The 15347-nt window shown below is 39.0% G+C and overlaps 2 protein-coding genes across 2 annotated transcripts; both read right to left on the bottom strand.

Moving 5' to 3' along the window:
* Nucleotides 1–2056: 2056 nt before the first annotated feature.
* On the bottom strand, nt 2057–12137 carry psme3ip1 (proteasome activator subunit 3 interacting protein 1). Its single transcript, XM_087172740.1, has 7 exons — nt 12008–12137; nt 10166–10297; nt 9979–10077; nt 8122–8243; nt 4422–4555; nt 3903–3985; nt 2057–3211 (listed from the first exon to the last, which is right to left on the bottom strand). Exons 2-7 carry the CDS (start codon nt 10290–10292, stop codon nt 2949–2951), a joined length of 828 nt encoding a protein of 275 aa, XP_087028866.1. The 5' UTR covers nt 10293–10297; nt 12008–12137; the 3' UTR covers nt 2057–2948.
* A 1305-nt stretch (nt 12138–13442) lies between these two features.
* Nucleotides 13443–15103, bottom strand: exosc6 (exosome component 6). Its single transcript, XM_023401571.2, has 2 exons — nt 14753–15103; nt 13443–14163 (listed from the first exon to the last, which is right to left on the bottom strand). Exons 1-2 carry the CDS (start codon nt 15028–15030, stop codon nt 13605–13607), a joined length of 837 nt encoding a protein of 278 aa, XP_023257339.1. The 5' UTR covers nt 15031–15103; the 3' UTR covers nt 13443–13604.
* Between the last annotated feature and the right edge of the window lie 244 nt (nt 15104–15347).

The following is a 15347-nucleotide window of genomic DNA, read 5'->3' as shown; positions in this document are numbered from 1 at the left end:
CCTTACTATAATATGACGTTTTATGCCTTACTATAATATGACGTTTTATGCCTTACTATACTATGACGTTTTTTCAAGTTTTTATGCCTTACTATACTATGATGTTTTTTCAAGTTTTTATGCCTTACTATACTATGATGTTTTTTCAAGTTTTTATGCCTTACTATACTATGACATTTTATGCCTTAAAATACTATGACGTTTTTTCAAGTTTTTATGCCTTACTATAATATGACGTTTTATGCCTTAAAATACTATGATGTTTTTTCAAGTTTTTATGCCTTACTATAATATGACGTTTTATGCCTTACTATACCATGACGTTTTATGCCTTACTATACTATGACGGTTTTTCAAGTTTTATGTCTTATTATAATTTGACGTTTTAAGCCTTACTATACTATGATGTTTTTTCAAGTTTTTATGCCTTACTATACTATGATGTTTTTCTACAAGTTTTTATGCCTTACTATACTATGACGTTTTTTCAAGTTTTTATGCCTTACTATACTATGACGTTTTTTCAAGTTTTATGCCTTACTATACTATGACGTTTTATGCCTTACTATACTATGACGTTTTTTCAAGTTTTTATGCCTTACTATACTATGACGTTTTTTCAAGTTTTTATGCCTTACTATACTATGACGTTTTATGCCTTACTATACTATGACGTTTTATGCCTTACTATACTATGACGTTTTTTCAAGTTTTTATGCCTTACTATACTATGACGTTTTTTCAAGTTTTTATGCCTTACTATAATATGACGTTTTATGCCTTACTATACTATGACGTTTTTTCAAGTTTTTATGCCTTACTATACTATGATGTTTTTTCAAGTTTTTATGCCTTACTATACTATGACATTTTATGCCTTAAAATACTATAACGTTTTTTCAAGTTTTTAAGCCTTACTATAATATAACGTTTTATGCCTTACTATACCATGACGTTTTATGCCTTACTATACTATGATGTTTTTTCAAGTTTTTATGCCTTACTATACTATGACGTTTTATGCCTTACTATACTATGACGTTTTTTCAAGTTTTTATGCCTTATTATACTATGACGTTTTCTCAAGTTTTTATGCCTTACTATAATATGACGTTTTATGCCTTACTATAGTATGATTTTTTATGCCTTACTATCCTATGACTTTTTTATGCCTTATTATAGTATAATTTTTTATGCCTTGCTATACTATGATTTTTTTATGCCTTACTATAGTATGATTTTTTTATGCCTTGCTATACTATGACTTTTTTATGCCTCGCTATTCTATGATGTTTTTATGCCTTACTACACTATGACTTTTTTATGCCTTACTATAGTATTTTTTATTCCTTACTATATTATGACTTTTTTATGCCTTACTATAGTAAGATTTTTTATGCCTTACTATAGTATTATTTTTTTTATGCCTTGCTATACTATGACTTTTTTAAGCCTTACTATAGTAAGATTTTTTATGCCTTGCTATACTACGACTTTTTATGCCATACCATACTATGACTATTTATTCCTTACTATACTATGACTTTTTTATGCCATACTATACTATGACGTTGTTATGCCTTATCCTATTTTTTCATTTATTATACTATGACATTTTTATGACTGTACTATAAATTGTTTTATTACTTACTACACTGACTTTTCATGCCTTGCTATAGGATGATTTTTTAATGCCTTCCTATACTATGATGTTTTCATGTTTCACTATACTATGACTTTTTATACCTTACTGTGCTATGATGTTTTTATGCCTTTCTTGTGCTTCACTATACTATGACTTCCCCGGCCCAGGTCCTTTCTGTGTGGAGTTCATGCCTTACTTACTTGAAGTTGCACCCATTATTCATGGAAGGATCATGGGTAGGAAAAAGGTGAATACCATTTCCAATTTATAACTGAAAAAAAAAATCACAGTACACTGCAAATATAATAGATCTCTCCCTGCCTCTCTCACTCTCTCTCTCTCTCTCTTTCTCACACACACACACACACACACACACACACAATCACACAAATCCACACAGTAAACACACAGTACAAGGGAAAGCTCTTTATTTTCCTTTGCTCAGACTTTGACAAACAAAACAAAGCTCCAGCGCCTGAGACAGCAGCAAATAGTCCAGCATCTTTCCAGCATGATGTCACTTTGAAACAAACTTCTGACAAGAAAACACATTACATCACACAAATAAAATATGATTAGTCAAACCATTCAAACTTCGCATTTGACCCAAAGAGAGAAGGAACCTTGTCCTGCCCCGGCTCTCTCTCCTCTGCTGCTGATAGCTAAAAAGGTGTGAGTCATGTGACACAGTCTAAAGCAGTCTCTTCCTTGCTCCACAGCTGTCAATCACTGTTCCCTCAGCCAATAGCACAGCTTGCAGTCGCTGTGGCTTGAGGTGGGAGGGGGGTGTGGGGGGGGCAGGATGTCATCAGGGTAGGCAGTGCGGGACTGGACGCTCGGCTTAAACTGCGTGAGATGTGATTAAGGGAAGGAAGGGTGGAGGTGTCATGTTTGAGTGCCACAATAGCAAAAAAAAAACACAAATAGATACACAGATTTAGTTCAGAATAGAGTTTAAATTGGTTTAAATATTACTGTTTGTTAAGATTATACTACTGGGCTGAACTTTGTCTGGCGACAAAGAGCAACAGTTCAACTCACAGCTGTGAAAACAACAGGAATACTGAAAATATTTGCTTGGTGTGTGTGTTGCCAGTGTTTGACTCTAATGTGATATGAACTTGTGTAGCCTGCAGTTACACTTCTGTAGGCTCTGCTTTGTGTGTACCTCTGTAACAGTGTGTATGTATGACCTTTAATCTGTCTGTGTGTGTGAGGTTACCTTTTCTGACTGTTTGCAGACCATTCTAAAGGCAGGCAAACATGCTTCAGAGGTTGTGTGTGCGAGGATGCTGTTGTGTGCCTATCTGTAAGCCCTGCTGTGCCGGGGGTACGGCAACATGATTGCGTCCACGCTACCTTCGCTGTCCGAGCTGCTGTCAGAGTCGCTGCTGCCAGAATAAACCCACAGTCCTGGTAAAACGCCGACGCACACGGCTGCTGACGGCAGGTGTAACACGCCTTGACTGGAGCTCAGGGGAGCCGAAGGTGTCTTCGCCGTCAGGCCAGGGAGTGTTTGTTTATCTTCAGCTCCCCCTGCTCCTCCTCCTGCTCCTCCCTCCTGTTCTAAACAGCACAACACATTGTCAGATTCAGGGACTGGACATGCACACAGGCTCTTTTTGAAAAAGGTCAGGGGTTTGTTGTCAAGTTGGCAGAGAGAAAGTAAATGCTGTTGTTTCGCTGTGTCTGTAGGATGTGTAAATAAGTAATTACATGCATACTGTAAGTGGTATACCAACTTTATATGGTAATGTCAGTGTTTTCAGATTGTTCTTGTAATCCCAAGTAGACAAACAAACAATCACAGTAATGCAGCTTTTAACACTGCTCTGACCAAGGACAGAAAAAAATAAAATAAATATCAATTTTTTACTGTTAAATTTCAGTGAAATCCATGTAAAAAACTTTTTTGTTTGCATAAGATGTATGAAGGACCTCTGATGAAATTTAAAAATATTTGCATGCAGGTTATAAGCACAGAGATGTGTCTACACTATAAATAGGACAAAGTGGACTGTATTACCAGGTTTCCCAACAACCATCTTGGGTGAAATTTAGACTGATTTTAGAAAACAATTACTAAACAATCTCACTGACTTAAAATAAACTTAAAACTATTCCACTTAATCTACATGAAAGAGGGTCAGTTCTCTTTTCCAGTTATACAGGCAGTTCTGCATCAGCGAGGTGTACAACTCAGTTTCTGCCTGCTTCACACAGACATTCCTTATTTAAGCCTCAGGCTGCAGCCCACCTGTGTGTCTGTCTCCATTTCCTGTCGTTGCCGTTGTGATTTCCACCTTCTGTTTCTTACTGGTGTCTGATGACTGGGAGGAACTGGATGAGGGACCAAAGAGATTATGAAGAAGATTTAAAGCTGCTTTAATCAATATCACATATTGACAAAAGGTAAAAAAAAAAGACTAGGTCTAATGTCACAGAGGTTACGCAAAGTGACAAATCAACAGAAAATAATCACCCAACTCTGCAAGTCCCCTCAGCTCTATGGAATCTTTTTGTGTTTTTGTTTTGAGGCCAACAAAGTTGAGGTTAGCGACTAGCTGGAGAAAATCATGGTGCATTTAGCAGCTAATTTCCCTCAGTAGCTGGTGGAGACAAAAACAGACCCAAAAACTGAATGATAATTAGATTAACATTTCATCAGGTGGACATAAACATGACTCCAAATGATTTCTGATGTTAATCCACAACTGTTGGATGTAAGTAAAGTGGCAAAAAAAAAAAAGTAGGTTTTAATTATCTGTGTGCTTACCTGCGTCTCTTGACAGCTCCAGCCAATAAATGGGCCTGAGACAGGTGGCTGGTCCTCTGCTCTGACCCCTTTGGTGCTGCCTTCTTCTCAGGCTCTTTGCGGCTTTCGGCAGATGCTTGCTTCACTAGAGCGCTGTGATAGTACAGAGTTAAGATGAATAAACCATAATGGAGCCATGGAGAGGGGACAGAGAGGGGCTCAGGGGCAGGTAGAAACATACAACCCATACAGCTGCAGCCAATTCAGCAAGTTACATTCTGTCCTCCCTTCAGGGGGAGCCATTTCATCTGTCCATCAGCGCGCCGGAAAAAGTGACACAGTTCTGAGAGGCTAAGAAAAGCAGTCTGAGGCAGAGTGAGGGAATGAGGGACAAGAGAGTGACACAGATAAAGAGGCTAAAACAAGAACAGGAGACGAACAGAACTCAGGAGACATGAAATAGGGCCGAGAAGCAGAGACAGACGAACATGGACACGGAGACACCAGGTGGAGAACCAAAGGGACAGGAGGACCAGCTGACACAAACTAGGAATTAGGTGTATGTGAGGTACAGATGAGCATTCCTGATGTTTTCATGCATTAACTAAGGTCTACACCTGTGTGTCTGCACAGACTTTATGTTCACAGCAGCAAATGACTGCTTTTACTCATCACCGTAGCTACCAGCCTATGATACAGTTTCCACGACAACCCATTCTCTTCATCTGCAGACAAACCTGTCTGTCAGAAACCTGTCTTTCTGCAAAGACAAAAAGAGAGTGACGGATGAAAAGCCCAGAGAGCAACAACCAGCGAGCAAAAATACTGGACAAATAGTGAAATGTGCTCCATGGATGTGCAAGACTTTCATAGGGTGTAGTATCTACACTTTGATGTATGGACCAGTACTTTAATGGACTGTAAGTGGTCTGTTTATAAATCAGGTGATTTGTCCTGAATACATGAACTGGTGAAATTTTATTTTCATGAGGGCAATATCCAAGTAGGAGCCGAGAGGCAGCTGACAACTGTAACCCGCCTTTAAACAAAAATTGAAACGACAGAAATCTGAACAGACTGATACAATGTGTCTTTCACTTGAACTAGGAACCGTATTAATGTAACAAGAAACCATCTTGTGATGGGATCACACCAGCTGCGGCGCCTGTCAACATACTGATGTTCTGTTACTTGACTACTCAGTAGTTATTACTATATTACTACATGAGTCCTCAGCACTCAGGTCAGACTGTATCCATGCATGTGATCCCATCACAGGATGGTCTCTGGTTTTACCCAATATCTTAGTGTGGAGGGGGCTGATTGAAACTGGGATACAGTGATCTGTGCTGGTAAACGTATCTATTTTTCTGTATGGTGCAGACCACAGTAAAAGTGCTTTGATGCAGATAACAACCAGAGCACAGTCTGGGTCTTAATGACTGACATATCACAAATGGATCCGTTTAAACTCCCAAATATCATTGTCAATATCAACCTCAAAAATCCAGTATAAGTTGGAACATACTCAGGACAGATAAGTCACTTGCAACTGATTTGTTAAGAGCAAAACATCACAAAATACACCCCCCCTCAACAAAAAGATCAGGGGATATGAGCACAATGTTAGACTGAGTGAATGAAGTCAAACAAAATTGAATTTCAATCTGGTAATTAACCGCAAACAAAAAAAAAAAAAAATCCCTATATCACAAAGACATGGCATGGAATAACTCTGCCCTTCAGATAAGGCTGTAAGACAGAGATACAATTACTGTTTGTGGACAGAGCAATTTGGGTAGAGCATCGTGCTGCTCTCCTACAGGAGCATAGATTATAATTTAGAAAGTGTATGTGTGTATAATGTATGCATGACACAGTCCCAGCAGAGGCTTGACTGTGGTGGAGACATGCCTGATTCTGCCAACACACATAAAGCTGCTTATCAAACACAAACCAAGAGACTCCCATGTTAGCAGCATGCATGTCCTTCAACTGCTGAAAACAGCATGAAGTGCACAGAATTACCTGAGAACAGCTTCACTGCTTAACTTAGGCAGACATCGAAAGACTTAGTGAGAAACTCTTGAGATCAGAGAGAATTATTGCTCTGCTACAACATCACAATCACACTTGTCACAAGTGACAGTTACTTTCGGGGCAGTGTGCAGGAGATCTGGCTCTTGTCATGTAGCTTTTCCTACCACTAAATTTACAAACATCCACACTGTGATAGAATCAATATCCAGATCCAGTTGACTCATCAATTATTTGACTGACAAAAGTCCCTAATTAATTATTTTAGTTATTCAGTATGTAAATACTAAAGATTTGCTGATTAAACAGTAATTTCACAAATGTTGATATTTTTTTGTCTCTTATATTTCAACAAAATCATCCTCACCACTGCATTTAAAAAAACGCTGATATTTCTGTCTGACTTTCAGGCGTTTGAGGTCGATGTCTTAGAGGGATTAATAACACTTGTTGGAAAGCTTTTTATTGCACTTAACGTAACAAGTTGTCAAGCTGCCTCTGCTCTGCTCTGCTCAGCTCCATATGTGGGGGGAGGGGCTAAGACACAGACAAATACAAACAAGGACATTTGCAGTCCTAGCTGCAACATCTGCTTTCCCTTAATAACCATTCAACATTTTAAAGAATGGTCTTGGATGCCTTGCTATAATGCACAGACGGGTCCCAACAGTAATTGAGTGCATCCCGTCTTACCTTTGATCCATTATATGAAGTCCTAGCCTGGTCATATAAGAAAGGCCCAAACCTACGTGACACCAGGTTATATGAAGCTTCATCGCTCTCTGTGTAACGCTGCTCAAAGACTCCCCCGGGTCTTCTATAAACATCTACTCACTGTATGAGGGCAAGTGACATATTACAAGTGCAGTGATAATCTATTACTTCTATTAACCCCTATCAGAAGCAAGTAGTAACTGAATCAAGACTAAGAGCTCTCTGGCACAGCTGATCCCGCCCACTCTAACACATACTGTAGCCTGTGACTGACACAAGCAATCGAGTCGTGTTTCAGTGGACAGCGAGTATTTGTGTTTCAAGACAGCGTGCAGGCTGGAGGGTGAGTTTTGCACCTGACAAAGACTGGTTTGAAGTAATATTACGAATGACCCATTTTGCCTTTAGAAGGTAATTTTAGCATTAGATTTAAGACGTGTGGATTAGGTTTGTATTAAATTCTGAAGGGATGTACTCCAAGAAATGCATCTTCTTTTGAAAGTAGCTCTTTGACTCCCCTGTTTTGGAGGCAGTGAAGTCCATTGACTCTGCTCAAACAGGGGTATTTTTTTTTGCAAATTTCAGTTTAGCATTTACATGAAAAAAAAAAAACTGATAATCTGTTTTCATTTGAAAAGTTGTGTGTGGACACTGTACTGAGCATGGAATGGCCTTACATATATTAAAGCTGTAAGGCTTTTTTGTTTTTAATCCCAAATTTCTTGAGGTTTGCATGATGAAGTCCATGACCACTCTCCTCCAACTGTCATTTTATAAACAACTAAGTAATCAAGACAAATGATTATTACAACTGCTGTGACTCGATCTACATCCCACTGCTTATTTTGAACATGTTGTAACTCACTAAATGTGAGATAACAGATTAACATATTTAGTCAAATAAGCACAGAGAGATACCAGCTAATTAAAATGTTTTTTTTCATATAAACAAACACTTCATAAAGGATATTCTGTATTCCAGCAATTCCTGCTTCTCCTCGTCCCTGCGTTGCTTCTCCACCAGGCTCTGTTGCCGGGAAACCTCGTCCAGGAAGCTGGACTCATCCTCGTCCAATCCCCTCACCATGTTCCCTGTCACCATGGAAACAACATGCTCTCAACACATTGCATTTTTCAGAAAACAAACTGTAATAGTCTGCTTTAAATCCATATACAAGTGACCATCGTGTAAAAACCCTGAAATCAAGCAGAACATTTGGCAGATGTTATGACATGTACTCTTGCTCTTGAACACTGACACCATCAAAAAATATTTTGAATGCTTGAACTTCATGAGTCTATGTTCTGCCCCAATTAATCTCTCTATTACAATATGTTAAATAGTGTACATAAAGCAATGACAGGATATGTCTTTGCATAGCTTCAAATCTGCCAACTACCAGTGAAATGCAGAAAAAATAATTAAGAATAACTTTTGAGCAGTACTGATAAGAAAACTTTCAACTGTTGTCCATGACTATTTTTGTGATGAAGCCATGGCAAAGTCATTAAAGTAGCAAAGCTGAACCAGTTACAAAGAGTATGTCTACAGAAATAACAGCCACCCAAGAGAAGCGGAATAAAGCCACACTGTTGCAGAATATCTTCATGCTGAACACATTTGAATCCATACACAAGCGACCGTCATGTCACGGTGGCCGCTTCTACTTTTATACAAGGAAAACATACTACCCAGTTTACGATGTGTTTTTGTGGTATTTTATTCATATTTTGTGCCTATTTTTGTCTTTTTCTCACTTTATTGGTTCACTGGCTTACCCAAACTACACTTATTTGTATGATCCCACAAGCCTAAAGGGTTGGGAACCACCAGTTTAATCTTTAACAATGTGTTGTATTCTATAAGATTATAATATGACTTTTATGTAAAACCTTACTCTACAAGAGTAACTAGTAACTACAACTGCTCAAATTAATGTAGTTTAAGTGCATTATTTTCCTCTGAAATCTAGTGGAGCATAAAGTACCATAACTTGGAACCAATACTGAAGTACCTCATACCTATACTTACATATAGAACTTCAATAAATGTACTTAGTTACTTTCCACCAGTGACCTCTTTCATTAGACCCTTCCTCCTTACTGTCTGTTAAATGCAAGGCCCCAGGAACAGAGCTGGGCGGTGGAGTGATTTTGGTGCAGCGCCCACATTGGTTATCGCAACTTCTGTGTTTTTCATGAGATGCTTTTCTACACACAATCATTAGAAAAGGAGCGACTGTAATCAGTGTCACAAACCCCCCCTAAAATTACTACTACTTATTATTGGAATTTGATCCATTCAGCATTTGGAAAGTCTAGAAGCACTGTATGATTGAATTACTTTATCCCATTCACATGCACATGGAGCAACAGGAAGTCAGTCGGCTCGGCCAGCAGAGGTCTCAGCCGCCTCCAAAGGAGGGCGGCTTTAGTGGACATGGCTAAATTACATCATCTTTCAGATTTTATGCCAGCCATTTGTAATGCAGTTTTTCTGTAATAAACTTTAAGTCTCAAGTTAATCTGAAATAACCCTGACAAAATCATCAGGGTTATTTTCACAGAAAGCTCCCTTTCCTTGTAACCCATCCTTATCTGCAAAGAGCAGTAAGTACACGTTAAGAGTGTGAAAACTAGAATTTAGAAATTGAGTATTGAGCATTTAATGATACTGATGGGTACTGCTGATAACAAATCCTTCTCATGCCATTATAACACATACATGCTGGGTGGTAGAGTAGTAGAGTAAAAGTTTTCACTCAAACCTAGATGACAGAGGTAAAAGTCCTAATGACAGCAGAGAAACAGGCGGACAAGAACCCACTGAATTTGAATTGCTCTTCATATTCCTCCTGTTTCTTGTCTTTCTGCTCCTGCAGTCGCTCAAAGAGGGAACGTGGGTCATACTCCTCCTCTGGGGCCTCTGAGGAGTACACAAACAAATATGTGAGCTATAAGTACTTTAGAGGTGTGGTGCATTTTGGGTCGTGTGTAAATGTATGTATTCTTACCCTCTGGGTCATCAGGTTTCCTGACTTTCTCCCATTCCTCCTGTCTTTTCTTTCTCCTCTCATCAAGCTCTGACTCCGACACAAATTTCCTGCTGAGGTCGACACCCGCTTCCCCTCCCCCTGCCATTGCAACTGTGAAACACAAAGACACACCTTACTTCTGAGTATTATTCTAAAAATATGATGTTTTATTCAAGGCTTGACAAAGTCTATTTCTGCTGAACCATTATAGACTAAAAGGTGAAAGGTCTATAGCAGTGGTTGTCAGTGGTTTTCCTCCAGGAACCCAAGCAGAAAATTTGTGGATTCAATTGACTTATTCTTTATCTATGTAGTTCAGCCAAGGAGTAACAACCCTAATCAATTAAAACTCAGCTTGTGTCCCCTGAGTAAAACCATGTACAACCACTGCTATTGACTATTGCACAAAGCCATTATTTTGTTTAACAAATGCAACATTAAATTCTCTTTATGTAACCATGGCTCCAGTAATGAATGAATCTGTTTATATGTGAAGTTTCAATGAACAAATCATAATAGCACCATTAGAGCAGTAGAAAATAAATAACAGTGCAGCTAAAAAATATATTGACATTGACGCTGTATTGTCAGACTAAATATACATATTTCCATTAAAATAACAACAACAAACTACAGACATTTCCTGACATATTCATGAATGTCTATAATGCCAATCACTCTACAATATGACCAATTTCAGTTTAATGCTGCACAGTTAGAGCTTTTTTCATGGTATTGCAAAACAGATCCACAATTAATCCAGCAGCCATGATTCATCATATCAATATTTTTGAAATGAATTAATGTCGCTCACTCATGTCCAGCGTCACAGGAGAAATCAACCCCAAAACTTGAACCAAAGTTAACACTCAACAAGTCACATCCCTGAGATGATCAGTCCCAAATGTGTCAAATATGTAGGCTATTGTAAATGTACGAACTTGTGGTGTCATGTTAAGAATATGCGAAAAAAGAGGCGAGATACACCTGAAAGGATATTGGTGAAAAATGCCCGCAGTGATATTTAAGCCATAGTAAATGTTTATGCAACACCAGATGCACACAGTACGATAATGTTGTTCATGTTTTATCACTTTGGTGGTGACACACTGCTGCAGTGAGATCACCAAAAAAAAGACAACAACTGCATGTGGGAGACATTTTTTTTAGTTGATGGTTTAATTAAGTTATTTCTAAAGATGAGGACTAAACTCAAACTGCGGTTTTTGGCTCTCCCTTGTGGTCATCCGTAATCGTCACAAGTAATTGCAGATCATTTTGGAGATTATAGCAATTTAACGAACTTTTTCATCAACGAAGGAAAACCACACGGATAGCACGATTGATTTGCACCGATGTGCCGACTCAGTTAAATAAACGGTCTCATAATGGATCAAACCTTTTAATTTGTGTCGGCCCAGCTCATTCACTCACCCACCGTTACCCATGGGCAGCGATTACAACGTTAGCTACTAAAAAGGTTAACCTTTTCAAACCACACAGCACATTTAGCCAAGGACACAACAAATAACCAACACAGCTATCAATCTAGTACACAACAGTCAGAGTCATTGGCTGTCTGTTACTGTCGTTCAGATGGTCGAGCTGTAAATCTGCGGACACGCAGATGCCTTGTGTGTTGCAACCCCCGGCTAACGTTAGCTTCTTTAGCATTCAAGCAAACTGTTATCAACGCTGTAGCGAAGAAAACATCGTGTCATGATGTAAAGTCACTATTTTCAGATGCATAACCGCACAGACTAGAGTTTCAGCTAAGGACTGCTTCATATCATGCTGAATTTCTGTAGCCATTTAACTTACCAGTCGATATGATACTGCTACAAATCAATGACGTTTTGTGTTACTCTAAAAAATGTCCCATCACAATACTCGACGTCCGACTATAGTTCCGACTCGCTTTGGGTTCATTCTCTGTCGTCGCAAAACAGTGCAGTAACAAACACTGATAGACAAATATCAGTGTACTTTTATTTTATTTTTTTTACAGTTTTAATGTACAAATGTACTTTTGTGAATGTGAAATTTTGCTAAGCGGATAAAAATATTATAATATGTAAAGTGTTTTTTTCTAAACTACAGGGTAACTCAGATCACAGAGCTGAATTTTGTTTATTCAAAGGATCTTATCGGTAGATTTACAAAGAGTCAGCATTTATCTACCTGCTTTTCTGCAGCCACTCACTCTTTTTTTTTAAGTAAACATCATTGCGGAAAGTGCAATATACAAACAAGACAACAGTGCCATCATGTGATGACAAGAGAAAACAACAATGTACAGTTGTCAAAAAAAAAGTATGTGAACCCTTAGAAATTACCTGGTTTTCTGCATGGGTTAATTTACATTTTTCACCAACACTATGAATGTTAAGTGAGTGTGCTCAATAAATATATGAAATATTATAACTGTTCATGTAATATTAGCTTAAGCTCAATGTGTTTGTTTTATACTTGTGACTTAGATGACGATTAGATCAAATTTTATAACTCAATATGCAGGAAATCAGGTAAATAAACAGTTCACATACTTTTTCTTGCCACTGTATATTTTAGTAATCATTTTATTTCAAAGCATTACGCAGGGAGATTGTTTCTTTGTGACACAAAATATTATTTCTTGCTCACCTCTTAACTTCCTTAATTCTGCTCAGCTGTTTTTATGGACACAACTTAAAAGATAAGCTTCAGAAACAAGCTGATATATTAAAGTCTTAGGTTTTAGAAGTGATATACAAAGCACCTTCTGCTTAAAACTGAAATTTTAACCAGATTTAACAAAAAACTAAGATAGGGTGACCTCTGGTGGCATTAAGGTTATTTCTACTGGACACAGCGACTGAGTTCTGGCTAAACCGCAGGTACAATTTAAAGCTTCTGGACACAGCAGCTTGGTTTCAGAGGCCATGTAATTTTGTTCCAGATAACCCAGGTTTAAACTCCTTTTTGAACCTTAACCTCCAGCAAAGCTAATGACAGAGCAACAGCCTCGCTGTGTTGGAGACCTTTTGTTGACCATTTTCATCTGGGATGATTCTGAGGTGTGTCCATTTGCAATAGACTGTGGTTATTTTGTTTTTTTGCATATAGTATTTTAGATCACAACAATACATTCAGGAACTATCCCAGTTGAGCAATGTCATTAATCTAATCTAAAACATGTGCTCTTCCCTGTATTTTACTTTCCAGTGTCAAGCAAATTAGAAGCTTCAAGGCTCAAAAACAAATGATACCAGATAAGCACATTGTTAAGTTATTTAATAAGAAAACACAGTTAAATCACTCTTATCATTTCAAAAACATAATAACAAACATAGAAATATATGTTATGTTGTCAAAGTAAGGGCTGAAAATTGTAAAGGAGAAAAATTATGAACTGAGCAGTTATTAATTAATGAGTCTCTCAGCTCTCTGAGGGAGGAAAAGCAGCATTGCGTGCAGCAATGCGCACAGCCTTGGCCAGGGCTTGTTGGATGACTGGGTACAGTTTATAGCATCCCTCGATGCAGGTCCGAACCCCGGCTGTCAGAGTCTCTTCTGTCATTTCTCCATCTGACTGCAGCCCAGAAATCTGGTTCAGGCTGGGGAGGAACGCAACAGTCAGACCGCCCTGGTTCTCGCTGCTGACTGAGCTGCAGTTGTTTTGCTCTGCGTAGGAAGGATCAACAACATAAGAGGAGCCATCCTGGCGGATGGAACAACCAAGCACCAGATCATACATTTCGATCCCTGCATCTGCAAGAGCAAGAGAAGCACACGTGACTGCATGGGCCAGAACTGAACCACTGTTCTCGAGAACCATCACGTTGATCTCAATCTGAGAGCGGGGGTATTTGTGGAGGCACACTGCTGGCTGAAGACTCTCATGTAGCATCAGGGAGAGGTCCTTGTCCTGGCTCCCCTGAATCCAGGAACCTCTCTCCGGGCAGGAAAATGGAGCGAAACGCATGTCAGTTGTCAATCTGGAATCACAGAGAAAGACACTGTTGTTGTCTCCATGAACTCCTCCAACAGTACATATCACAGTCACACTGCTAATGTATGATATGAGGTAGTGGATGCTTGAGGGTGAACCCAGCTGAGCTCAGTATACTGACTCACATGAATCAAAATGATATTAAATAACAGTAGAGATGCTACAGGTTATTACCATTTTCAGAAGAAAAAAAATTATGTTTTTCTTAGTAGGAGTGACTGTTCAGCACCTGTACAGCACCCCACGACACTCCTCATGGCATACTAATACTACAACACCTCTTACTCACAATAACCACAGGGATATGGCCCTTGGTTAACATTTAGATAACTATTGTGATTTTGGTCTTCAATCCCCGTTGTTTAGTTTTATGTTAAATGTTTAAGACTCTTTTTCACATCTTGGGACAATGATGTGTCTCTCACTTTCATGGTTCTGTTGAATACTTATTGATCATACTGAACCAAGTAAGGCTGCGTTTTACTAGGCTACTTATCAAATCAACGTCCTTCCATTTGTGTGTTCACTATTTTACAGACCAAGAGCTAAGATACAGTGAATAAATAACCACAGACCTTCCACATTTCATATCGGTCTCATCTTTCCGCTCTGTTTCCTTGGGGCCATAGACGCAGCACATCAACTTGGTGTTCCCAGCCTCGATGTACGCGGAGCCTTTAGCCTGGCTCACCAGCCCGCACCGAACAAAAACGGGCCGGACGTCCACCTGATCCCGCTGCCGACCGTCCGCTCTGGGGCCGTGCGACGGGAGGACGGCCGCAGGTTTGGCCACAAACAGAGACGGACTTTGGGACACTTCTGGGCCGCGTACACGTTTGGTATCAGTCGGCATCTTGCAGTGCAACAAACCGAACTTGGCAGCAACAGCGTGTGATCGGGTCCAGCACGGAATTCGTCCCCCCCGGAAACACAGTCAGCGGAGAACTGATTCCACAAATGCGTTGCACTGAACAAAATTACATCAATTACATAAAATCCCAAAAGTGCACGGTTGAACTACTGATGGTTAATGAGCACTAATATTTAATTGTTATTATTATGTCACAAAATAACAAATTATTAGAAAATTGGTGATACATTTCACGATGAGGAGGTCATAACACTTATACTAATAACTCTAACAATGAGAAATTAGTATTGACAAAACAT

This window comes from Seriola lalandi, unplaced genomic scaffold (genome assembly GCF_002814215.2).
Source record: "Seriola lalandi dorsalis isolate HSWRI2012SDOR001 ecotype SW California unplaced genomic scaffold, Sedor1 jcf7180002053697, whole genome shotgun sequence".
Lineage (NCBI taxonomy): Eukaryota > Metazoa > Chordata > Actinopteri > Carangiformes > Carangidae > Seriola > Seriola lalandi.
Note: the sequence above shows the minus strand (reverse complement) of the source record. Positions and strands in the feature narration are given on the sequence as shown.

Coding starts and splice junctions, on each gene's coding strand:
- psme3ip1 (XM_087172740.1), bottom strand. CDS start 10,292: ATGGCAGGGGGAGGGGAAGCGGGTGTCGACCTCAGCAGGAAATTTGTG. Junction 4,556..8,121: donor AGGAATTGCTGGAATACAGA/ATATCCTTTATG, acceptor CTGTACTATCAC/AGCGCTCTAGTGAAGCAAGC. Junction 3,212..3,902: donor AAATGGAGACAGACACACAG/GTGGGCTGCAGC, acceptor TGTGCTGTTTAG/AACAGGAGGGAGGAGCAGGA.
- exosc6 (XM_023401571.2), bottom strand. CDS start 15,030: ATGCCGACTGATACCAAACGTGTACGCGGCCCAGAAGTGTCCCAAAGT. Junction 14,164..14,752: donor ACCGATATGAAATGTGGAAG/GTCTGTGGTTAT, acceptor CTGTGATTCCAG/ATTGACAACTGACATGCGTT.